General features: G+C 47.9%; 1 protein-coding gene across 1 annotated transcript; it reads right to left on the reverse strand.

Moving 5' to 3' along the window:
• Positions 1–1733: 1733 nt before the first annotated feature.
• Positions 1734–25621, reverse strand: LOC116940176 (ammonium transporter Rh type C-like). Its single transcript, XM_032949543.2, has 10 exons — positions 24511–25621; positions 19391–19580; positions 16555–16705; positions 13936–14083; positions 13080–13246; positions 12461–12598; positions 11880–12016; positions 5263–5378; positions 4673–4746; positions 1734–3955 (listed from the first exon to the last, which is right to left on the reverse strand). Exons 1-10 carry the CDS (start codon positions 24695–24697, stop codon positions 3842–3844), a joined length of 1422 nt encoding a protein of 473 aa, XP_032805434.1. The 5' UTR covers positions 24698–25621; the 3' UTR covers positions 1734–3841.
• Positions 25622–27224: the final 1603 nt, after the last annotated feature.

The raw sequence follows: 27224 nt of genomic DNA on the forward strand, positions 1-27224 counted from the left end.
GGATATTAGCGTGTTGTTAATGTGAGAGATTAGCATGATGTTAATGTGAAATCGGAGAGCGGCCTCCACGAGGCGAGGGCGTCAACGCAAGAGAACCACTGCAACAGTGGCCATGCCATTGAGACACACAGCCCCATACCACAGTAAGAACCATCGATACATCGAGGCTAAGGGAGCAGAAGTGCCCATTTTATTGAGAACCCAGCACGTTAATGCAAAGGCATCCCACAGGGCAATGCAACTCAGAGAGACGGTGATAACAGCCAAACGGCATGAAGGATGTAAGCATCACAGCAAGTTACGACTTGACCTGGCGAGCGATTGATGTGGATGGTTGGAAGTGAGATTGTCTTGTTGCGGCTGGTTGTTGGGGGAGTGTGCGTGGAAGGCACTCAACTGAAGTGCAATGCATCTATTAATTATATATTAGAATGAATATATTAATATTATTTACTAATATTAGCTTTACTGCCTGGCTTCGCCCGGGACTTGGATTCACCACGCCCGGCCACCTTTGTACCCCCCAGTGGCGATGTTCACACAACCACACCAGTTACTCGTTTGAGGCTGAGACAACCTAGGGAGGCCCAGGACCGGTTAAAATAATCGTCACCGGTGGTGGCCGTGAGCAGGAATCAAACTCGGGTCGACGGGTTCGTAGCGCAGCGCGCTAACCACTACACTACCGCTCCCCCCACACACACACACGCTTTCTGCAGACACACACACAACTTTCAGGGTGCGTACGGCAGTAAACGACTGAAATAATGAAGCAATGCTGAGCGAAGAACGCCTTAGACCCGCAACACATTTGTATTTCACTTTACCCGCGATCAGCAGGCACACTCCGTTACACTTCCGCACACGGGTGACATGACAGATGTGACGTCACAGCTCACTTGCCGTGCAAAATATAAATGCATAATTGCGCCCCTCCCCCCCCAAAACAAAACACACAAGTCTATTTTTATAATTTTTGCAAGGTGTACAGTCTAGAAAGTACCCACACGACAAATTTCAAGTTTGTTGCATGTCGGGAAGTATGCTAAACATTTTGAACATACACATAATCTCAAATTTCCCTTTTATATATATAGAGAAGATGAGGGGGGGGGGGGGCTGTTCGTTGTGGAGTGACGTCACCTGCTCATGATTATTAATGAGAAGGGTGCTCCATGTGGAGTGACGTCACCTGCTCATGATTATTAACGGGGGGGGCTGGTCGACGTGGAGTGACGTCACGAGCGTTAAGGACATTCCTGGGTGATTATAGTAGGTATAATAATACCAAGTATAATATTTTTTTGTGTGCGTGGAATATACGAGTATACTTTAATACTTAATAACATTAAGTAATCTCATTAAGTGCGAAGTGAGTATAACAATAGTAATAATATATTAATATTATTAATGTGGCGCACGGAGCGACGCGTGTCTCGCGGCTTGTTCAGTTCCGCTGATGTTTACAGTCGAAGACAAACTAAAATAAAACATCAACGAGGCAATACATCTCGGCACATCAAAAAACTCCGGACGTCAAAAAAATAAAATTCTTCCTGCCCCGAGGCCGTCACCTGCCGCGCCCTTGGGCGCCTGGCGGTAACCACGAGCGGGGAAGTTCCCGGTTCGGTCCCTGGTGAAGGAAGATTTCTGCTAAGACCTCGCGGCGAATGCTCGTGGCTCTGGGACCCGAAGCGCTCTGAAGTGGAGTTTGGAGATCTCTGTCTGTGGGGGGGGGGGAGGGGGGGCGTCGTCCCTCCACTGTCTCCCAATCCGGTCCCGCATCAATTTCACTCTCAACGTCTTCAAATATTCCAATAACTCGCCTACCTCTCCCCTCTCATCTCACTCGACTCCCCTGTCATCTCACTCGACTCCCCTCTCATCTCACTCGACTGCCCTCTCATCTCACTCGACTCCACTCTCATCTCCACAGCACCATCTCTCCCTTTCCCTGTCATCTCACCCGACTCCCCTCTCATCTCACTCGACTGCCCTCTCATCTCACTCGACTCCACTCTCATCTCCACAGCACCATCTCTCCCCCCCTCCGTCCACACACACAAAGACAACATCCCTTAGTATAGCCTGTAAACAGGCTGTTGGGGCAAGTGCTGTTAGCGAGCACCAATCAAAGCCGGCACGGCACGCGAGGGGGTGGGTGGTCAAAGCCACTCACCCACTCACACGAAGTCTAAAACTGACCTCGTGTTTTTAAAACAAATTATTCGCTGATACGGCATTGCCTTATGATGGACCACTGCCCTCAGCGTCGCCTATTATACATTTTCGTTCCCTTTTAAGGCCATGCGGTGTTATTGACGAACGTGTTGAGTTTGTTTACATTATGAGACCTCCTTTGCCAGTAACACGATATAGGAATAGGTTTTACCCTTTTACGCCTTTTGGCGTCTTCTGGTCCAACACCAATGGAGACTAGGCTCTAAGAAAAGCCGTCTCGGGTGTGGACCAATCAAATTCAAGGACAGTGCATATTATTATCAGAGTTGTCTTTTTTGTTTGCATTTTGACTGCTTGTGTTGTGGTTATTGCAAACATGATGCCTTGAATAAAGGTGTCAGTTTTTGTGCCAGTTAAAAGGGTAAAACCTATTCCTATGTGTTGTAGTTGTTGTATGATACACAGACTTTACAAAGAGAAGCCACGTCACTGGGAATGGGTTCCGTGAAGTCTTTCGTCTTCAGCCGCGTCCGTCTGGGCATTGATGATCGTCTCTCTCCCCTCTCACCACGTGATAGTTAAAAATAATAATAATCATCATTATTACAGTGCAATTCATAACGCGCACGATTATTCCACGGGGCATAACATGCCTTTAGTCTTTTAAGACTGCAGTAAATAGATGGCACGTGACTGCGAGTAAGCTACAGGCGTGCGGTGTAATTTCCCATAAAGCTCTGCGATCCGAAACATATTAAGGTGTTTGCCTGTCAATTAAATGGCGGCCTTACACGTGGCAGGAAACCGCAGCACCCGGAGTAAATCCCACGCCTGTGAGGGGGCAACGCTCTATCCCACAGGTACGTACCCAATCGAAGTATTTAATTCGCTGTATTGCCTTCTCCAAGGCAGGCTCCTCCTTGACACCCACGGGAAGGGAGTTTCACAAGATCGGTGTGTGCGGTGATTCACCAACCCCTCGCTGCTGCCTTCAGAGAGCCGGATCACAGGCAGCCACGTGCAGCAAGCAACAGCATAGCCACCACCGCTACTACCATTACAACTACTACCAGTCAGGATCATACGTAGGCTTTCGCGACCAATATTATCCATAATAAAGGGGTTTTTTGGGGTTGTATTTCATAATTATAGATGCGTCGTTAAACCCGCCACCACCCGACGCAAGCAATTAGTAAGGTTTGTCACGTAAACAAATCATGTCAGCGAGTTACTAGTTCAGCACGCCGGCGCGTTGGAGAGTGAACCCACCGCATTTACAATTCGAGAACTGTGACGTTTCGCTGGCGATTACAACATCGACAGCCGGCTTCGTCGGAGCGATTCGCCAGAATTGTGATGATGTTGATGAGGAGGAAGAAGAAGAAGCAGCAGAAGAAGACCTCCAGTCTCGGTCTTAGCAGTTCACGTGCCACCCGGCTCGCGTCTTTATCGTGGAGCCGGGAAGCCTTGAGCGGCACGTGCCAAGGCCGTGCTCGCGCGTGATGCGCTGCGCCGTGCCAGCGCCGCACGCGCGCGCGTGGTGGTGGCGGTGGAGGAGGAGGAGGAGGAGGATGGCGATCTGTGTCGGTAGAGGGCCACTCTGGGGTTGTTGATCAGCACCTACACCACCACCCCCCGCCCGCCCCCTTCCCACCACACGCTACGCGGCCGCCTTGGCGTTTTCGATTGTCATGTTGAAGTCCTGCTCGTTGTTGTGCTTGGGTTGCGGCTGCGGCGACACCGCCGGCGCCGACTCCTCGTCGCTCTCTGGCACCTGGAAAGTGGCAAAAGGCAAAGATCCCCCATATAGCCTCAACAGACTGTTTGGGGCAAGTGTGCACACAATCAACAATGATCGACCGCGTAGACGGCTCAATGCACATGCGTACACACACACACACAAAGACAAATATCCCCTGTATAGCCTTAACAAACTGTTGGGGCAAGTGCGATCAGCGAGCACCTGTGAAGACCGGCACGATGTTTACACACCGCACCGGTTACTCATTTGAAACTGAGTCGACCTAGGGGAGGCCCAGGACCGGTTCAGATAATCGTCACCGGTGTTGGCCATGAGCGGGAATCGAATTCGGGCCGGCGGTTTAGTAGCGCAGTGCGCTAACCAGCAAGTGCAAAGACAAAGACTCCCCCCGTATAGCCGTAACAGGCTGTTGGAGCAAGTACAGTTAACGAGCACCTATGAATGCCGGCACGGCACACGAGGGGGTGGGTGGCCAACACCACGCCCGGCCGCATTTGTCTCCCCAGTGGCGATGTTTACACACCGCACCAGGTACTCATTTGAGGTCGAGTCGACCCAGGGGAGGCCTAGGACTGGTTCAAATCATCGTCACTGGTGTTGGCCTTGAGCGGGATTCGAACGCGGGCCAGCGTAGCGCTAACCGGCCGGCAAGTGCGCAAACACACACGCAGCCACGTGTTTTACACACGTGCCATCGATTGATGCGTTTTGTGCGTGTGGGGAGCCCACCTCCCAGTAGTGCTCATCCTCATAGCACTCCTCGTCTTCTGGGTAGTCCCAGATCGGCAGCTTCAGGATGAACCCTGCGCGATCACAACGGGCACAGATTCCACCTTCATCCAGCAGTGCGTAACGTGTCGACACAATTTGGATCAACAAGTTATTTTTTTTTTTATGTAGATACCCCAAAGTGTTTGGAATCACCGACATCTCGTCTCTTAGCATCTCTCCAATCCTGCCTCCTCTGTCCTCATTTGAACCGACTATCTGATCCCAGCCACGAGAGTTTAAGTGTTGAATGTAATTTTTGCCACGCGATTGCTATTGTTAAGTTTCTTTGTTCGTTTTAAATTCCGCAATTGTGGAATGCTTCGATGCTGTCCGCCTTCTTCCACTTCTGACGCTCATCGGAGGTGCGGGGGGGGGAAGGACAACAAACGAAACACGCGCAAAAGAAAGAATCTGCTCGAAAGAAATCAGTTTTAAAAAAAAGAAATGACCGTGTAACGGTTATACTCCGGTGTTGGGATTGCTTTCGGGTCGACGTTACACTCATTGATGGGCACGGGGTGGGTCCTGGTGCTCGACAGCAAACTCACCCACGATTGTTCCTCCCACGATCCCCATCGCGATGGCCACGAGGGTGCCGGCCATTTGGAAGCCACCCAGCAGCCTCTCGGGCTGCTTGGTCAGGACGGAAAACGTCTCCGTGAGCCTGTGACGCACACAACGTGGGGCGGTTAAAAGAAAGTAAAGAAAACAAAAGCCCAAAAAGTAGTCCCCCGCGCTTGCATAGCGAACGCCGTAACGCGGAACGCCGTAACGCGGCGTTCGCTATGCAAGCGCGGGATTACTTTTTGCGCGCGCATGTGCGCGCACAGAAGCAAACCGCCGCACCCCGTTATAACAGACAATGCGCCTGTTATAACGCGGAACGCACCCGTGATGAGGCGGAACGCGCGCCGCTGTAACGCGGTTTCTGAGCGGTCGACGACGTGAAACTTTCTTGAGCTGTGATGCAGCACGCGGAATGGTACGGTAACGCGGCGGCGCACACTCGGTCATTCGTCTCCCCATCCTGCGGTGTGCGTGGTGCATCGTGACTCGCCAAACCTTGCCCTTACATCATTTATTGTCAAATTAATTTCGCTTAACGCCTCTTTCCGCTTAACGAGGCACTTTACAGGAGCGCATCTACCGCGTTAAACGAGGACTACCTGTCTTAATATCACATTGTTCTTCTCCCTTGTCAGGTGGCATTTAAAAATGGGAAAGAAAAATCTTGACTTAAAGCTTTCGTGACTGCAGGAATTCATACTCTTTGGGTCTTTCGGAAAAGTCACGTGGATGGACTAAATACAAAAAAATCACGACGTTTCGATCGCAACACAAGCAATCGATTGCTTGTGTGATTTTTTTGTTAATATTTTTATATCTACGTGACTTTACCGAAAGACCCAAAGAGTATGGGAAAGAAAACTTGCTGAAAGACGAACGAGTTCGATTAGTTGACGTCTATGCTAAAGAAGGCAGCTGAAAGCAATTCGTTTGCGGTAATTTCGTTTTGTCGCCCTTCCCCCGCACCTCCGATTAGCACGATTGGCTACGTACGGTGCGAATGACGTTCAACATGCATGCATAATCTTTTAACTAAAAGTCCTAAATTCATTTCAAAAGAGGATTCGTGTGGTGTGTATAAATGTTAACGGTAAGTCAGCATGAACATTTGTGAAAATACAAATGAAATTATCCTATGCGATCTGCTTAAATAAATATCATAACCCTATTCGTCCTGACTTTTGGGCCACGCTGAAAATATCATCTTGTCTGTTCACATATTAGCACAACAGTCACCCGATATCTGCCGACTGCTTCTGTAGCTTAACGTTGTAATTGTGCACAATCTGCCTGATTTGATGTTTGCGTGCGACATGTTGTCGATTTTTCACGATGGTGGCATGCCTGCAAAAGGAGTGAATTCCATTCAAAAGGAGTGAATTCCATTCAAAAGGAGTGCATTCCATTCAAAGGAGTGAATTCCATTCAAAAGGAGTGAATTCCAATCAGTGGGGGAGAGGGAGGGAGAATGGGAGAGAGAGAGTGGGAGAGTGGGGGAGAGAGGGATGGTGGCATGGCTGCAAAAGGAGTGAATTCCATTCAAAAGGAGTGAATTCCATTCAGTGGGGGAGAGGGAGGGAGAATGGGAGAGAGAGAGAGGGAGAGTAGAGAGAGAGCGAGAGAGAGAGCGACATGGAGTAGGAAGAGAGTGGGTACAGATAGAGGGGGGGGGGCAGAGAGGGGGTAGAGAGAGGAGAGCAGAGCGAAAATTATTTGTTAAATCTTTGATTTAAAAAGGGGGGGGGGGGGTTACGTAAAGCAAAGCAATAAAAAAGCATCAATAGGAGTGAATTCCATTCACTACTTTTGTTGCAACTTAATTTGTGTTTGCTTTGCCGCTTCGGCGACTCGGGTCACTCTTGCAAACAGCCGATCCTGTAAGTTCTCTTTGAATCATCACCTGGTTGCAAGAAAAAATAAACTTCAACTCATTCATTCACCCACTCACTCATTCACTAAAACTCATCCAGGAGGAGACTGTCCTGCAGGTCTCTTGGAGTTTTCACCTTGTTACACCCAAAATACACTTGAACTCATTCACTCATTCATTCACTCACCCACTCACTAACTCATGCACAGGAGACATTGTCCGAGTCTTTTTGAGGTGTCACCTGGTTACAACAACGTAAACGTGAAACCTGAACATCACAAGACACTTCAGCTTTATCCGACTTTTAATTAATGTACTAGATGAAATTCAGCACTTAGTTAATACATTTTCCGTTTATTAGTTTCATGAGGTATCGTTATGATGTCTGCTGCTGTGTTTTGTACAGTGCTTTGAAATAATTCCTATCAGGTACTTTATGAATATAATTCGTAGCATTACTGATATCATGTGTTCGTCTGTGATGTGGGTGTGGTAGTGCAACGGTAAGCGCGCTGTGCTACTAATCCGGCGACCCGAGTTCGATTCCCGCTCACGGCCAACTCCAGTGACGATTATCTGAATCGGTCCTGGGCCTCCCCTAGGTCGACTCAGCCTTCAAATGAGTACCTGGTGTGGTGTGTAAACGTCACAGCCGGGGAGACAAAGGCGGTCCAGCGTGGTTGCTGGCCACTCATCCCCTCGTGTGCCGTTCCGGCCTTCATTGGTGCTCGCTAACAGCACTTGCCCCAGCAGTCTATCTTTGTGTGTGAATGAGGCACGTTACTTACTTCAAGAGATCTCATCTCACTGAGTGAAGGGCTTATCCTGACCGGAGGGCACCAAAGACCTATGGAATTGATGACGAGCTGTTTGCAACTCATGACGTCTGACTTAGGTCACACCAACCCCCCCCCCCCGACCCTCGGCAGCTAAAGACATTTACCCTGGTAATCTCATGTGAATTTAAACGTGAATAAACCCCATATTTCTCGTATTGAGGGTGAAAGAATTCGCCTTTTCATTTCTAACAAAAAAGGTTTAAAATGTGGGGGGGGGGGGGGGGGGGGGGGGACACGGAGGCTTTTGGGAGGGACTTGGTAAAGATGAAGGTAAAGGAGCCAACCTGACGTGTAAAACTCTTATCCCTCTTCTTGGTTCGTTCGGTAAAGTCATGTAGAATGAGAATAAAACAAAAATAAGACAATAAAATTCTCACGGCGTTTCGGCCACAACACAAGTAGCCTTCTTCAGGTGAAGGAACAGAACTGTCGGGACGACAGCGCTTCAATGAACGCTGCTAAGATTGCAGCGTCGTTTAAACTAGGTGGGAGAAATAAAGCGCCTTGACTAAGGAGTTTACATATCAAACAGGAGAATTTAGCATTGAAATAGTGGTGATAAAGTGTTGGATCAGCAGGGTGTTAAAGTCATAAATTAGCATGTAACTGGGAGATTAGCATGATGTTAATGTGAGGGATTAGCATGTGACTGGTCACGGAAATAGCTATGTTAAAGTCAAAGTTTTCATATCAACAGAGACATTTAGTATATGAACGCTAAAGGACTGCAACTACCCAACTATCATACAATAAACTACATCAATATAATTAATGTACTCAATATATTCTTCAATAAGTTGAGCTATTAACATAAAGTAACTGGTTATACACTACACTCTATAATGAATACCATATAGTAAACTAATAAAAAAACTAAAATATAAACTACATCAATGTTATCAATAAACTCTATATACTCTCCAATCAGCTGAGCTACCAACAATAAGTCGTTATACATTATAATGCCATATGGCGAAAAAATGGGTGGCGGTTTTTTTCTTTTCAACGTTAGCACCACGGACAGCGGCGAGCTTTGTTCAGACGGACGAGTCCATCTATGCTCGGAACGGAAGAGGGGGGAGAAACAGCCACGATGCGCTGTTATACTCCATGTTATAAACCATACCATTAACCGTGGTGTTAGAGGTATTAAGAGGCAATGCCAGCGAAAAAGCTGCGGTCTGAAGGTCACCGTAAAATACAATTAATTAAGAACCGAAATGGTTTAAAACATCTTTCCAATGGTTACTAAGCCAGAATCCATCTTCTCGGTTGAAATTGTCTCTGTGCTTGTATATGTGGATGGCCTCATGAACGAATTTCTCATGGTAGCCGGTTGGCTTGCAAAGAACCTCCGTCTTGGAGAAGTCAATGTCATGTGAGCCCACTGAATAATAACAGTGATCTGCCACGGCAGAGGAGTTCGTCCTACCGTGTTTCAAGTCTGCTTTATGTTCGCGGATGCGGTCCGAGATATGTCGTTTGGTTTCTCCAATGTAGCTGCTACCACAGAGGCACTTTAGTTTGTAAACGCTCGGGTACTGTATGTCTGGAACAGCATCTTTTACAGATGGAACCAGATCACGGATTTTATGTACTGTGTTGAATCGGACCTGGATCTTGTGTTTGTTCAGGATTTTGGAGATCTTTTTTGTGACCCCCGCAATGTAGGGTAAGGTGATGGTTTTGAATGGTTCCTCAAGGGGATCCTTATTCATGACTGGAGTGATGGCTTTGCGGATTGTGTAGTCGGAGTAACCATTAGCCTTGAGAGCTTGGTGTACGTGTTTGAGTTCACTGGCAATGTGATCCTGGTCGGAAATGCATTGGGCTCTATGGTATAGAGTCTTGATGAGGGAGTTCTTCTGGGATGGATGGTGGTGTGAATCCCGTTTTAAGTAAGCATCCGTACGGGTCGCTTTCCTGTAGAAAGAGTGGCTCATTGAACCATCATGTCTCCTTTTAATTAAGACATCCAAAAAGGGTAGCTTGCCTTCTTTTTCGACCTCCATGGTAAATCTGATGGCTGGGTGTATGGAGTTGATGTGGTCGAGGAATGGGTCTCGAGCAGGTAAGCCATGTAGCCAGATAACAAAGGTGTCGTCTACGTACATCAGCAAAGATGAGCGCTTTGAATTATCTCAATTAAAAAAGAGAGATGGCATTGTCATCCTCTCAGCCGACAAGGGCAATGCCACTGTCATCTGATTCTGACAGAACTAGGCTCACGCCACTGCTTCCTGAAAGGTCTCTTCCATGCTGGCCAGACCCACGCTTTAGCCCATCACACAGGGACCTTCCGATCGACGAACTCCAATGCGCCTGAGAGATAAGTTTAAGTGATTCCCTGCTCTGAATGAGCATTGATGTGTTGTCGCTCATCTGATGTCTAGAGCCCCGCCTGAGCCAGTGGTGACAATCCATTTCCCTATGGCGGGGGCGAGTCTCTTACCCATAGGACGACCGCTGACTTCCCCGCAAAGTTGGTTACTGATGAGCTGCGTCAACCACCAACCAGAATTTTGAACTTGAACTCGAGACAAGGGAAATACTGTTTTGATATCAAGAAGCTGCCGGTCCGTGATGACTTCTCAGTGACCTCTCCATGGCACCCTGTTGTTTACTTGGCAAGCTAATCGACGGCTCACAGAATCACTCAACCTGCATATCGCACAAGGTGCCTTTGTGACTTGCCGTTTCACCCCCCCCCCCCCCGCACACCACAATTGCCAACAACAACAGCATCAGCAGTGGCATCAGTGGCAGAACCATCAGCAGCACCATCAGCAGCAAGTGGCTCTCCACACTGCGAGTGCATGCGGGAGTGAGGGCGAGCAGGAGCTAGAACGGAATAGATAAGGGCAGGACGCCATTTTGTTATGCAAATAAGAACGCCATCTTGCCTGGGGAGGGAGTTATGTTTCGTCGAAGTTACATATGAAATAAATCCTATTTCAAAACCTATATATTTTTTATTGAAAATATAAAATTATACTTGTTGTTGTGAATCTGTATATAACAGTATTAGTAAGTTTAGTGAACTAATCTCTCTATCTCTGATCCTATTTCTATTGATCCATTAATTACCATAGCCCACAGGTAAGATGGCCGTCCGATTTACACACAGGGGGCCTGCCAAGTCCAAGTTCAAGTCTCATTTGCATGAATTAGTGAATAAATTAGTGAATGAGTGAGAGAGTTCAAATATCAAGTTAATTTTGTTGTAACCAGGTGAGGGGACCTCAAGAGACCAGGATAGAGTCTCATTTGAATGAGTTAGTGAATGAGTGAGTGAGTTCAAATATCAATACTCTTTGGTTCTTTCGGTAAAGTCACGTAGAAAAATAATAATAGATCACGACGTTTCGATCGCCACACAAGCGATCGTCCTCAGGTGGGACAGGTGGAATATCTTATCCCACCATCCTATCCCACCTGAGGACGATCAGGTGGGATATCTTATCCTACCATCCTATCCCATCATGAGTTCGATCCCGACCCTGATGCCTGTACATATGGAGTTTGCATGTTCTGCCCCGTGACCGAGTGGTTTTGTATCTGGGTCCTCCAGTATTTCCCTCCCCCATTTTATAATCATGCGTTTAGAGCATTTGACTGCTCAGCTATGTAGCCGAGTGGTGCCTTCTCTGATAAAATAAACAAATAGTTTATAGTTTAGTTTTAACAGTGACCTGGGTCACACAGGTGACAAAAGCAAAGACAAAGTATCATAACAAAAACAACGTATGGCAAAAAGCAAGCAGAAATCAGTCCAAAAACAGCAACTGCGGCACTTGAGCAGTAGTTGTTAATGTCTTATCCCACTCGTGCACCGGATGATTGGGGGGTGGTGGGAGGGATGGGCGGGGGGGATCGTAAAGGCCCTCACCGCTCGCCATAGGTGCCGCTGGTCGGCGCGGTGGCGGCCGTGATGGCTCCGGTGATGCCCCCGATGATCCCTGGCATGCCGTGCAGGTTGTGGATCCCGCACGTGTCCTGTATCTTCAGCTTAGAGGCCATGAAGGGCTGCCGGGTTATAGAGAGCAGAGGAGGGGGGGGGGGGAAGGAAGGAAGAGGATGGAGACATGAATTAGGAAGGAGTAGATGAAGGAGTAGGTGCATAGATGGAGTGAGGGACAATATAAGACGTTGATTTAACGATTAACGTTAAAGCATCAAAATTACATAAATGTATCGATTTGTTGTTCACACCAGTTGTAAATATATATTATGCTGCTGCTAACAATGATGATGTTGCTGGTGATGAAGATGATGCTGTTTACGATTGTGATGATGACGATACTGCTGCTGCTTATAGTGATGATGATGCTGCTAAAAGTGATGATACTGCGGCTGCTACTGATAGTGATGATGATGCTGTTGCTACTGATAGTGATAATACTGCTGATAGTGATCATGCTGCTGATAGTGATGCTGACGCTGCTGATAGTGATGTTGCTGACGACTCACAGAGAGATACTTGAAGCCCAATGTGGAGACGATGCCGGTGACGAAGCCCACGATTAGAGCTCCGTATGCCGTGATCATCATTTCCCCGGACGTACCCATCGCCACTCCCCCCGCCAGCGTCGCATTTTGGATGTGGACCTTGCATGGAAACGCAACGGAAATGGCCGTTACATCGAGGTACGTAGAGACATAGACTCAGGCCATTTCAGCTGTCCGTACGTATGCATGTTGAACTTCTTTCGCGCCAAACGTAGACAACCGTGCTAATCGGTGCGGGGGAAGGGCGACAAACTAAACACAAAGAGCAGCTCAACAGAAATGCGTTTTCCATCTTGGTTTAAAGGCGCGTAGCTCGAGTGGCTTCCTAATGGCTTCCGTAACTTTCCGCACAATGGATAAGCCAATTAGGTTGAGCAATCATGCGCGATAGCCAGCACGCTTCTGAAAAGGAGATAAACTCCATGTGTATGACTCCAAGGGCCTTAACTGGTAATATATAATATAAATACATATATAAAAAAGAGAAACATAAAAATTAAAAAAACATCGTTTTCATTTTAGCCCTGTCTGCCACATCTCTCCATCCCCCCCCCCACCCCCACCCCGGTTCGCGACTAACCATGTCGAGCCGCCCGCGCTTGTCCAGGAGGCTCGACATGGCCACGGAGGCCAAGACGCATGCCGTCAGTGCGTAGTAGGTGTTGATGGCCGCACGGTGCTGGTCGGTACCCGTCACCGAGATCGCCGAGTTGAAGCTCGGCCAGTACATCCACAGGTAGAGAGTGCCTGTTGGGTGGTGGAGTCGCACAGGTGAGCTGGGATGAGAGGCAGCGAGGAAGGGAGGTTGCAGGTAGTGGTGGTAGTGGTGGTAGATGAGGGTGGTGGTAGTGAGCAGTAGCGGAACGGAGCTATGAACCCAGCGATCCGAGTTCGATTCCGACTTATGGCCAACACCGGTGACAATTATATGAACCGGTCCTGGGCCTCTCCTAGGTCGACGTCAGCCGCAAATGGGTACCTGGTGCGATGTGTAAACATCGACGCTGGGGAGACAAAGGCGGTCGGGCGTGGTGCTGGCCACTCACCCCCTCGTGTGCTATGCCAGCCTTCAAATGTGCTCGCTAACAGCACTTTCCCCAACAGCCTGTTAATGCTACGCGGAGGGGAGATCTTTGTCTGTTTTTGGCGGCGAAAAGATATCATTATCATTGTTTGCCAGGGCGGTGGCTGTGGTTGTGGCTATGCTGCTGTACGTGGCAGCCAATAAGTAATCGAGCACCGTGGAGGCGGAATTGAGGGTTTGTGAGATCACCGCAACATACGAATTGAGGGTTTGTGAAACTCCCTTCCCATGGGCGTCGAGGAGGTGCCCCTTGCCCTGGGTCGCCATGGGAAGGCGATACGGCAAAATGTGGTCTCTCAACTGTTTACGCCTGTCTGGGATGGAGTGTTGTCGCCCTGGCAAAAGCACGCACCGATCATCGCAAATAAGTCCGAGTGGTAGACGGAGCCGTTCTTGGAGTGCCCGTCCTTGAGTCCCGGGCGGTAGAGCACGCGCGACACGGCGAGTCCGAAGTAGCAGCCGAACGTGTGGATGGTCATCGAGCCGCCGGCATCGTTGCACTGCACCACAACAACAACGACAACAACAACGACGACAACAGCTACAACAACAACAACGCACCATGATACTATCAACTATTTGAACTCTCAGCTATTGTTTTATTTTAGCAGGTAAGGCCCACTCAGCTGTATACAGTGAGGGAAAAAGTATTTGATCCCCTGCTGGTTTATTACGTTTGCCCACTGACGAAGAAATGATCAGTCTATAATTTTAATGGTAGGTTTATTTGAACAGTGAGAGACAGAATAACAACAACAAAATCCAGAAAAACGCATGACAAAAATGTTATAAATTTATTTGCATTTTAATGAGGGAAATAAGTATTTGACCCCTCTGAAAAACATGACTTAGTACTTGGTGGCAAAACCCTTGTTGGCAATTACAGAGGTCAGACGTTTCTTGTAGTTGGCCACCAGGTTTGCACACATCTCAGGAGGGAATTTGTCCCATTCCTATTTGCAGATCTTCTCCAAGTCATTAAGGTTTCGAGGCTGACGTTTCGCAACTCGAACCTTCAGCTCCCTCTACAGATTTTCTATGGGATTAAGGTCTGGAGACTGGCTAGGCCGTTCCAGGACCTTAATGTGCTTCTTCTTGAGCCACTAATTTGTTGCCTTGGCCGTGTGTTTTGGGTCATTGTCATGCTGGAATACCCATCCACGACCCATTTTCAATGTCCTGGCTGAGGAAAGGAGGATCTCACCCAAGATTTGACGGTACATGGCCCCGTCCATCGTCCCTTTGATGCGGTGAAGTTGTCCTGTCCCTTTAGCAGAAAAACACCCTCAAAGCATAATGTTTCCACCTCCATGTTTGACGGTGGGGATGGTGTTCTTGGGGTCATAGGCAGCATTCCTCCTCCTCCAAACACGGCGAGTTGAGTTGATGCCAAAGAGCTCCATTTTGGTCTCATCTGACCACAACACTTTCACCCAGTTGTCCTCTGAATCATTCAGATGTTCATTGGCAAACTTCACACGGGCATGTATATGTGTTTTCTTGAGCAGGGGGGCCTTGCGGGCGCTGCAGGATTTCAGTCCTTCACGGCGTAGTGTGTTACCAATTGTTTTCTTGGTGACTATGGTCCCAGCTGCCTTGAGATCATTGACAAGATCCTCCCGTGTAGTTCTGGGCTGATTCCTCACCGTTCTCATGATCATTGCAACTCCACGAGGTGAGATCTTGCATGGAGCCCCATGCCGAGGGAGATTGACAGTTATTTTGTGTTTCTTCCATTTGCGAATAATCGCACCAACTGTTGACACCTTCTCACGAAGCTGCTTGGCAATGGTCTTGTAGCCCATTCCAGCCTTGTGTAGGTCTACAATCTTGTTCCCGACATCCTTGGAGAGCTCTTTGGTCTTGGCCATGTGGAGAGTTTGGAATCTGATTTATTGTTTCTGTGGACAGGTGTCTTTTATACAGGTAACAAGCTGAGATTAGGAGCACTCCCTTTAAGAGTGTGCTACTAATCTCAGCTCGTTACCTGTATAAAAGACACCTGGGAGCCAGAAATCTATCTGATGGAGAGGGGGTCAAATACTTATTTCCCTCATTAAAATTCAAATCAATTCATAACATTTTTGACATGCGTTTTTCTGGATTTTGTTGTTGTTATTCTGTCTCTCACTGATCAAATAAACCTACCATTAAAATTATAGACTGATCATTTCTTTGTCAGTGGGCAAACGTACAAAATCAGCAGGGGATCAAATACTTTTTTCCCTTACTGTAGCTCTGTTTCAGAAGCAGCCTGGCCACAAATAATAGCTCAACAAAGTGGCTTATCACATGGAAATGTGTAACAGTCAAATTATGTTTATTTTAAATGGGGAGGGAAAGACCGGAGGACCCGGAGAAACATCCACACGACCACGGGGGGGGGGGGGGGGGGAGCGAGACACGCAAACTCTAAACTCTGCAGGCGTCAGGGTCAAGATCTAATCCACGACCTCCTGTATACCAGGCGAGGTAATTAACATCTCGCCACCGCAGCGCCCAGCCAATAGCGTCACTTTATAATATCAACAACAATAATAGCGGCGATGTCACCGCGTGGTGACGTGGCCCAACGGGAGCACGTTCGCCCCCTCCCCGCTTGTTTTGCATAGGTTCGCGGTTCGAAACCCAGTGGCCGCCTCGGTCAATAGCATGAGTGCATGAGAACCGTGAAACATTACTAAGTGTGAATAATTGCACCTCAAATGATGATGAGAGATGGTGTGATGATGATGATGACGGAGGGGTGGAGACGGAGAGAGAGAGAGAAAGAAGGAAGGAGCAAACAGGAGCGAGCCGCACGGAGCGGCGCCTGCTGTCACATTTGGTGTGGAAGAGGGGGAGGGGTTCCAGAGTGTGGGTGGGCACTCATGAGTCACGAGATTTACCGGAGGCTTGCGCTGATATATACACAGGTGAGTAACGGGACTCTGGTGACTGGAAGCGAAAACTGGGGCCGTCAGGGACTCACGTGGAGCGGGTGCAGGATGATGAACTCGTTGACGGCGAAAAGGGTGACTTGGATGATGGCCATGAAGAGCATCTGCACCGGGCTGGTCTTACCCAGCACGGCCCCGAACGCGATCAGCACGGACGCCGTGCAGAAGTCCGCGTTGATCATGCTGAGTGGAAAGCCGGCACCATCGTCATCATCATCATCATAAACCGTCAAGCGAACTCCGGTCATCCTCGCAGCAGCGGCTTTTGGCTAACCGTTTAACATAGACGGTCACCGCATCACGCGCTTTCAGATGCGCTTCTGTGGCCGTCTGGAACGCTCTTCCTTCCGGTATATGGAAGCCACTGGAATTAAGCACTTTTGAATACAGATTGACAAACTAATTTATTTTAAATCTGCTTATTGCGTTTAGTTTGTTGTTCTTCCCCCGCACCTCCGATTAGCACGTTCGGCTACGTACAGTGCGAAAGGAGTTCAACATTCATACATCGTTATCAGCATAATTGCTGTCGTCGATGTAGTCATCGTCAGCGTACCGTCATCAGAGACACATCGTCGTCATCAATCAACATCATCGGCATCATCGGCTTCATCATCGTAAGCGTTCATCGTGCTCAGTGGAAACGAGAAACACGTCGTCAACATGAACATCGTCATAATCATCATTCACTCTGATCTTTGTGACCGTCAATGTCACGATCATCGTTGTAGCAGTCTCAGCATCATTACTACCATCATCAACAGCAGGAGCATCAACGCCAGGCACAATCATCATCATCATCCTCATCGTCCCCAAAGTCATCATCACGAGCCAATATCGATCAATTGGTGTGAAATGTAGCGCCTCTAGTGGCTGCAAGATCCTCAGGTGACGCGCACGACTGTGACGCTATCGCGACGCCAATCACGTGATCCCCGTGTTATTTTTCATTCGAACGTCGTTACAATGCCCCCCCCCCCAAAAAAAAAAATCCCATCAATACCCCCCCTGGTCTGCTCCCTCCTCCCCCTCGCCCAGCCCCCCCCCCGCCCTACTTCAACCACATCCCAGCGTCAAGACGTAAAACGGCGGTAGCCGCTGCAGCAGTTTGCTCCGCAGTCTCTAATTTGATATCGCGCACAATCGCGGCACCGGGAGCGTGCAGAACTCCACGTGCCGGGATGCACCCCTCTGATCATCGCGGGTGGCTACGTACGTGTGTGCGAAACAAGTTCAACATACATACATCTAACTCCTCGTGTGGCTCAAGAACAGGTTTAAGCGTATTTGGTTTAGCGGTTGAGATCTCCAGAGTGCCAAGATGCGTCTGATTTGCGCTACGGGGGGCTGGGTCACCGACACGATAGAAGCAAAAAATATTACATTTTGATTGAATGCTTTCGTGACTGCAGGGATTCATATTCTTGGTTCTTTCGGTAAAGTCACCAGGTAGAAGGGAAACAATAAAATAATACAAAATATAAAACAATAAAATTCTCACGACGTTTCGACTGCAGCACAAATTTTCTTGCTGTGGTTTTCACACCTGATGATGATTGCTTGTGTTGCAGTCGAAACGTCGTTAGAATTTAATCGTTTTATATTTTTATTATTTTCATGTTTCCCTTCTACGTGACTTTACCGAAAGAACCAAGAATACAAAAAAAATATTAGATAAATAAATACAAATTACGGGCAATCGAGCCAATGGCAATCGGTGCAGAAAAGCCTAAGAACAAACTCCCAGCCACACTTTGCATGTTTGTCTGGTAATGCAAACAAGTAACACCCCCCCCCCCTCCCCCAATATGAATCCATCATTGTCATCGCCAACGCACCCGGTTGATCTCGCTCGCTCACTCGCTCACTCGCACGCACAGCCGACGAGCCAAGGCACGAGTTGGCAATTCCGTGACATAGGGGAGGGGGGGGGACTTTTGGAGGGGCCACTTTTTGAGTGGTTTCTTTTTATTGCCCAGTAACCGTGCGATTGCGTGTGATTTGTCGCACGCGTGTGTGGTCGTTAATTATGTTTTTTTTTAAACACAATCACACGATTCACGCGCATCTGTCAGGTGCTTCTTCCCTTGCACGGTCAGGTGACCCTGGTACCCTCGACTGCTGACACGTGGCCATTAAATAACACGACACACACATCACGCACACACGGGGCTGTTGTCGTGAATATCAAAACGATTACACTTACGGAACATTACTCATTGTACGGCCGAGTCGAACCTGTTGGGGGGAAGAGGCCCCAGGACCCACCGGTTCAGATCATCCCCGCTGCTGTCGGGTCATGTGTGAGCGGGAATCGAACTCGGATCGCCAGGTTCGTAGCGCGGTGCAGCGCTAAACTATAAAACAATTTTATATTTTTATTTTACCAGGTAAGACCCCACTGAGCTAAATATAGCTTTTTCAGAAGCGTCCTAGCCACAAATGATAGCTCATCATGTTTTAAATTATAGCAGCCAACTGCTCGAAACGCATATTGCTTCTAAATGTGGAGAGAGACACGCAAACCCTAAACATATAGCAGGCGTCAGGGTCAGAATCGAATCCACGACCTCCTGCATACCAGGTGAGCTAGTTAGCGTCTCGCCACCGTGGCACTAACCACTATGCCACCACTCCTCTCACTCACTCACTCCACAGTCGCAGGTCGCGGCTCTTCAAAGACATTATTCGTATCCATTGAGGGTCTTTAAATATTTATGGTTGTCTGTTTTTTTTTTGCACCGAATTCGAAAGAAATGCCTCCTCTTGTTAAATTGCTTGTCGAACCCCTGGGCTATACGGAGGGAGGCAGAGAGGTCCTTTGTCTTTGTGCCCTTGCGTGTTCGTGTGTTTGCAGTGTCCCCTCACTTGATGACTCCGACTCGGATCTTGCCGTCCGAATCTAGGTGCTCGAACCAGCCCTGCATGAGCGTGGCCCACTGGATGCCGAAGGCGGCGAGCATGAAGTTGAAGCCCACGCTGCTGAAGCCGTAGCGCTTGAGGAAGGTCATGAGGAAGCCGAACCCAATGAAGATCATCACGTGCACGTCCTGGAAACCTGCGGTGGGTTCACGGCGACGATGGTGGAGGATATGGTGGAAATGGAGGAGGACGGAGTGAGGAAGAGTTCGGAGGAGGAGGCGGCAGTGGGAATCAGAAGGAGGAGGAGGTGGTGGTGGTGGTGGTGGAGTGAGGAGGAGAGGCGAGGGGGGGGGGGGCGTAAGAGGAGATGGAGGTCACGGAGGTGGTGGAAGAGGTGGAGGGAGGAAGGAAGATGAGCGGGGGAGGGATGAAGGAAGAGGAGGTGGAGATGGACGAGGAGGTGGTGGAGATGGTCATGGAGGAGGAGGTGGTGGAAGAGGTGGAGGAGGGACGAGCATGAGATGGGGAAGGATGAGGGAGAAGGAGGTGGAGATGGACGAGGAGGGGGGAGGGGGGAGGGAGGAGGAAACGCTTTGATAAAATGGCCTGATACGATCAAATTCCGTACCGCATTAAATTGCACATCATCGGAGATGTTTAGTGACCGATTTAGTCACAATGCGCTATCGGTCACTGATTCTATAGGAGGGCGTGATACGAATCAAATTCCGGACCGGATTATAGCGAGTGTCAACCCGAGGCCAAATAACGATTTCACAACTCGAGGGGAGCGATCGTGAGATTTTACAAGAAGGGTCAGATTCACATCTTTACGAGCCGGCTGCCACCCCCGCCTCCCTCCCCTCCTCTACCTCTCTCCCCCCTTCCAACAATGAGCAAATAAATACCACAAACAACCACTAAGCACGGACAAGCACATGCACACAACGAGGCAATCCAACTCACGAGGAGCAATCAGACAACATCCGAATAAAATAATTCAGGCAATCAAACATCGGGATAATCGGACAAGCAAATAATCAAATAGGTATGTTGCATTATGTCAATCAGCTCAAGCGTCCTATAAATCACGTGACTTACGCGTGGCCATTCCCAACTCTGAATCCCTCGCGTCTCTGCATGGGGGAGGTGGGGTTGCCACCTCTCCTGCTTTTCACTGGGATCGTCCTCTTTATATTATTATTAGTATTAAGGCAACCGTCCTGGCAAATCTGTAAATCTTCCTGAGGCATTAAAGTGTCCCGGTTATTGTCAGTGGCGTAGTTATATATTTCAATCAGGTAAAGCCCTCCCGTAAACCACGTGACTTATGCGTGACCACGCCCACTCTGAACCCCTCCCCTGTTCCCGCCCCCTGTCAAAACAGACGCTGCTCCTCCGTGCAGTACCAGCGTCGAGACCCTGATACAGCCTCTTCCTCCCTCTCCTCGTCATCTGTCCTGACCCTTTGCTGCCGTTTCTCTATTCCTCTTCCTGGTATACCGGAGGTCGTGGGCTCGATCCAGACCCTGAAGCCTGCTGGACATTTAGAATTTGTATTTTCTCTCTCCGTGGTCTTGTGGATTTTTCTCCAGGTCCTCGGGGTTTCCCCTCCACATTTAGAAACATCCATTTAGAGTATTTTGGCTGCTTTAATTTTCCACACGATAAGCCACTTCCATTGAACTATCATTTGTGGCCATGTGGCTTCTGAAAAATAACCATATAACTCAGTGGGCCTGACCTGAATATTCAAGATCACATTGATTATATTGGTAAATAGACAAAATAAAAAAAAATGGTTTTCTATATCGACACAAGCACTGCTTCCCCCCTATGTTCCGCTTTGAATTGATTAAAGCTACCATTCTGCCTCTACTTGATTACTGCGACATCGTATATACATCAGCCCCCAGTACTATACTGAAGAAGCTTGACTCAATTTATCACTCGGCCTTAAGATTTGCATTGAACTGCTCATATAGGACCCACCACTGGGTCAAACTTAACTTCTCTTAATGATCGACGGCTTGTGCATCAGATCTTATTTATTCACGATGTACTTACAAAAAAATCAGCAGACTACCTGCTGGATCTCCTCACTGTTTCGAAGAACAAATGTGACCTCAGGTCTTTGCTCATTTACCAGCTTCACGTTCCTTAATGCCGTACAAATACTGGACGAAGGGTCTTTTCTATTGATGCCCCCAGGGTCTGGAATACTATCACCAATAAACTGCAATTTGGATCACTACCTGTGAGATCTTCACTCAAAACTGCTCTAAAGGAGTTGTACACCCCTAGCTGCCACTGCTATTCAGAATGGCCTCAAATCAAATGTATCGTTCCAGATGACCGCTGCAAAGTATGATCTTGAGTTTTGATTATAGTGTACTGATCTTTAAAGGTGTATTGAAAATGTTTGATTCTGCTACTGATACTCCTGCTGTTATGGAGTGACTCATGCAGCCAGCTATGGCTGCAAAGTTTGGTCGTACATGTTATGTATATACTCGTTGTTTTTTTTTGTAAAGTCACGTAGAAATAAGAAATAATAATAAAATTACATAATAGCATACGACGTTTCCATTGCAACGCAAGCAATCATCATCAGGCATAGAAGAGCTAAATTTAAGAGAGAGAGGAAACATAGAACCGCAGATATATATACAGACACCTAAATAGAGGGAGTTAACAGAGACACAAAGAGAGACACACGTATGGAGCACAGAGAGACAGGGTCTCTGTGTTGAGGCCTTAGCATGTAGGGGAGACAAAGAGAGATGGAGAAGCACATCAAATCGAACACGATTTAGTAAAATTTGGAATCAATATAATGCAACACAGAGGGTCGGTCAAAACACAATTAACGCATGGTCTGGTTGATTACGTTATTTCAAAGATTGCTAAATTATAGGTTGTGTGAAAATTTGAGAGAGAGATAAAAACCTACATACGGGACACAAAAAAACAGACATATAAGTAGAGAGAGAAGAAGCAGAGACACAGAGGAATATAAAACAATACAGCGTAGATAGCCGGCCAACACAACAGTCAACACTCTACCTGACTCATTACGTTCCTCTAAGGATTGCTAAATTTAAGAGAGTGATAGAGTACAGATCGCAGACACATATATAGACATCTAAGCAGAGAGAGTTAGCACAGAGACATACAGAGAGAGACGCATATAGGACACAGTGAAACAGTGTCTCTGTGCCGAAGCCTTAAGTAGAGGGAGAGGGGGGGGGGGGGAGACTGAGAGATAAAGGATACAAATTAGTAGGAACTGACGTGGAGCAAGTGGAGGCACACCACACACATGTCGCCGCAGCGTGGGGAGGGGCACAAAACTATTGTAAAATTTGAATCACAGTTCCTATGATCACTGTTACATTGTTTTTATAGTTTTATTTTGGTGATTTTTTAAAAAACTTTTTGGTTTAGTCATGTTTTTGTTGTTGTTGTTGTAGTACAGAGTTAGCCTGATAACTTATGGTTGTTATTGTTTGACTTGCATCCCACTGGGATTTTTTGCACACAGCGTTTGAAACACGGTGTTTTTTCTGCTGTTTTTTTTCCAGGATTTTTCTGTTGCGTGTAGTCACTTGAAGATGTTTTTCTTGTTCGTGTTTTTTGTTGCGGTTGCACCCGAGTCAAGAGCCGCATAGCTCACAGGGTTATACCTAATGACTGGAACTAAAAACTGAAACCTGGAATTTTTTTTATAAATAATTAAAGTTTTTAGTTTCCTCCTTTTTTAAATTCCCGCTAGTACACACAAACTAGCAATCAAACAATGCAACATTCAGATCAGCAAGCAGAGGTACAATTTATTCCACAAACAATCCATCAGTAAACCAGTCTAACACTCAGACAGGCAATGATCACATCGCACAGACAGCTAATTTTTCAAGCAATCACTCCCACACACGATCAATGGAATCATTACAAAGACATACAATTAATCACAGTCGTTCAATGCATCAGACAACAAAAGACAAAGATCCCCCTATAGCCTTAATAGACTGTAGGGGCAAGTGCTGTTAGCGAGCACCTATGAAGGCCGGCATGGCACACGAGGGGGTGGGTGGCCAGCACCACGCCTGACCGCCTTTGTCTCCCCAGTGGTGATGTTTGCACACCACACCAGGTACTCATTTGAGGCCGAGTCGACCTAGGGGAGTCCCATGACCGGTTTAGATAATCGTCACTGGTGTTGGCCGTGAGCTGGAATCGAACCCAGGTCTCCGGGTTCGTAGTGCTGCGCGCTAACCGCTACACTACCACTCAAACACACAGACACACAAGCAATCAACAATCAAACACATAGCCGTTCAATGGATCAACCGAAACAGACAATTCGTACAATCAATCAAACGGATTATCGATCAAGAGAACGGACAATCATTCAACCGATCAATCAAACAATTGCCTCCACGTAGATTGTCCACTCGTTCGCTCGCTCACTCGTTAACTCGCTCACTCACTCACTCATTAACTCGCTCACTCACTCATTAACTCGCTCACTCACTCACTCATTAACTCGCTCACTCACTCACTCATTAACTCGCTCACTCACTCACTCATTAACTCGCTCACTCACTCACTCATTAACTCGCTCGCTCACTCATTAACTCGCTCACTCACTCACTCACTCATTAACTCGCTCACTCGCTCACTCACTCATTAACTCGCTCACTCACTCACTCATTAACTCGCTCACTCACTCACTCATTAACTCGCTCGCTCACTCACTCATTAACTCGCTCACTCACTCACTCATGAACTCGCTCACTCACTCACTCATTAACTCGTTCGCTCACTCACTCATTAACTCGCTCACTCACTCACTCATTAACTCGCTCGCTCACTCACTCATTAACTCGCTCACTCACTCATTAACTCGCTCACTCACTCATTAACTCGCTCACTCACTCATTAACTCGCTCACTCACTCACTCATTAACTCGCTCACTCACTCATTAAGTCGCTCACTCACTCACTCACTCATTAACTCGCTCACTCACTCATTAACTCGCTCACTCACTCATTAACTCGCTCACTCACTCGTACGCTCACTTACTCGCTCATTCACTAGCTCACTCATCAACTCGTTCACTCACTTGGGTATCGGAAGTAGAACTCGTTCTGGATGATACGGTCTCCTGTGAGGTTGTGCTCGGTGCTGAGGATGGGATCGGCGTTCTCGTCGTAGCGGATGAAGACCCCGAAGAGGATGATCATGGCGATCTGCAGGAAGATCGCAAGCGCCGGCAGCCGGATGCGCAGCAGCGTGGGATTGATTGCCATGACGTTCGTGGGATGATGGCGATGTTCAGAGCGGTGGAGTGAGCGATGTGTGTAGTGGAGTGAGCGAGATTGACAGAGTGTGAGGAATGTGTCAGAGAGAGTGAGTGTGTGTCAGAGTTAATTGGAGTGTGTGTGTGTGTTTGTGCCACAGGGTCAAGAAATGTAATGAGCGTGTGAGACAGGGAGTTCGAGGGTGATTAAAGAGTAACTCTAGTTGGAAGTGATAAACTATGAATGTCTAAAGAAGGTGTCGCTTTAGTTGAGTGATATTCACGCTGTGTGTCGCTGAGTTCCTTAACAGTTAGCTAATCGAGTGGGATTGTGAGTGAATTTATTGAAATTCTGGGAATTTTTTTTTTACTTTTCCCTGTGTGATAGGTCACGTCTGAAAAAAAGGAGTAAAGATAGCACCGTGAGAGACGGCGAGATGGATGAGTTGACTGGGCTATCGGGAAAGCGCAAAAAAACAATCGTGGGAATGATCCCCCGTTAGCCAGACAGACGGACGGGCGGTGAAAATAATCGTGAACGTTCAACTTGACGGCGGTCACAGAGTTGGGCGAGCGAACACAGCGCGTTGCGAGCCAGGGAGAAATGTATCTATAAACCCCGATTCATCTCCCTATAATAAATGATTGAACGATACTTTTGCGGGCGGGAGGGGAGTGTCTAATTGGGATAACAAATTGGTCTGCGCGAGGGGGCGGCGGTGGCAGGGGAGGCTTAGGTGGGGGAAGGGAATCTGCGACGCTCATCTGAAGCGCTGCTGCGCTTTATAGCGAGCTCGGCCGCTATCACCATCATCAGCATCAGCATCATCGCCATCGTCAGTACGATCGCAGTAGTTGCTGCAATTACATTATTTGTTCGTGTAATCCTTTGGATGTCTTTGCTGTCATTCAAACCTGCACGCCGCTTGTCTTACACCCCCCTCTCCACCATATCTCTACCAGCAACTCTCCACTCACCCCCTCGCTCTCACCCCCCCCAGCTGTCCCCCCCCCCACCGCTCCACTCACCCGCACCACATTTACGTAAGCAAACTCACACGGGGGGGGCTGGTACGGCGTGCGCCAATAGCTGAGCACCTGGAGGAGGGTGTGAACCCGGAGTTGCGAGTTGAACAGGTTTGCCTTGTGGGGGAGGAGGGGAGGGGGAGAGGGGGGGGAGAGATGCAATCGCGAATCGTAAGTTCAGTGGCCTTTATTGAACCAGGTTGATCGCGCATGGTGGAGTCGAAACCGTCTCCGGTGGGGAGTTGTCAACTCTTACGTATACATTAATTGATTGAAGCTACAACGAGGACTTAGGGATAGAATTGAAGATGACCGTACGCCGGGGAGAGGAGACGGCCACACACGTGGATGGCATGGCTGGTCTTCAGTCGTGCCTTATTACAGAATTTCGCGCCTGACAGATAGATATCAGCGTAAATTAATACATAAGCCGGGACGTGTAATATTCCGAGGAAGGCTTTACAGGTTTGTCATGGACAGTAAATGTATATACACACACAGATGACTGTTCTGGGAAAATTCGCAACAGGTGGCAACGCCAAAATTGAGTATTCAAACTGTAAAGAAAAAATATTTGGTAATATATAATCGGCGACGTTTCAGGCAATGAGCCCTGGGGGAGGCGGGGGGGGGTGGAGTCCGTGCTCAGAAACCGTGAGAAGAGGAAACGACTCAAGGCGCGATGCAGAAAGCAACCAAGCAACACGCACATCAGCAATGCTAAGATAGTTGTGCAATTAAATACAACACCATCGATCAAATCACCAACAGTCAATGATGTCACCAGCATAGAATATCTTAGAATATCTTAGTCGGCAACAGCGTAATGCATCTGCACCGTAAGTTCCAGCAGCCAAAATTATTACTCAAAACGATACATATTTCTTTTGGGGGGAGGTGAGGGACGGGGGGGGGGCGAGATGACTAAATTATCTTGCTAATATTTGCCAAGTCAAGTCCATTGAGCGCCGTCCCCACGCAGCCCCCAAAGCGTCGAATGGCCGCGCGTGCGGGAGTTCCAGCGGAGCTCCCAATGCCACAGCGGCATCGAATGTGGCGCGCGACTTTACAGCGAGAAGTGACGCCACCCAGAATGGGTTCCGCGGAGGGATTCGTTTTCAGCGGCGTCCGTCTGGGTTTGGGACCGCGGAAAACTATTTATCATCTCTTTACCACTACACTATACACTACTCTACACAGACTCAAGCTATGCATTACTACACTATACATTACACTATACACTACTCTACACAGACTCAAGTTATGCATTACTACACTATACACTACTCTACACAGACTCGAGCTATGCATTACTACACTATACACTACACTATACACTCCTCTACACAGACTCAAGCTCTACATTGCTAGACACTACACTGTACACTACACTATACAGTGAGGGAAAAAAAGTATTTGATCCCCTGCTGATTTTGTACGTTTGCCCACCGACGAAGAAATGACCAGTCTATAATTTTAATGGTCGGTTTATTTGAACATTGAGAGACAGA

This window comes from Petromyzon marinus, chromosome 1 (genome assembly GCF_048934315.1).
Source record: "Petromyzon marinus isolate PM22_M1 ecotype Great Lakes invasive population chromosome 1, UKy_Petmar_22M1.pri1.0, whole genome shotgun sequence".
In the NCBI taxonomy this organism is placed as follows: domain Eukaryota; kingdom Metazoa; phylum Chordata; class Hyperoartia; order Petromyzontiformes; family Petromyzontidae; genus Petromyzon; species Petromyzon marinus.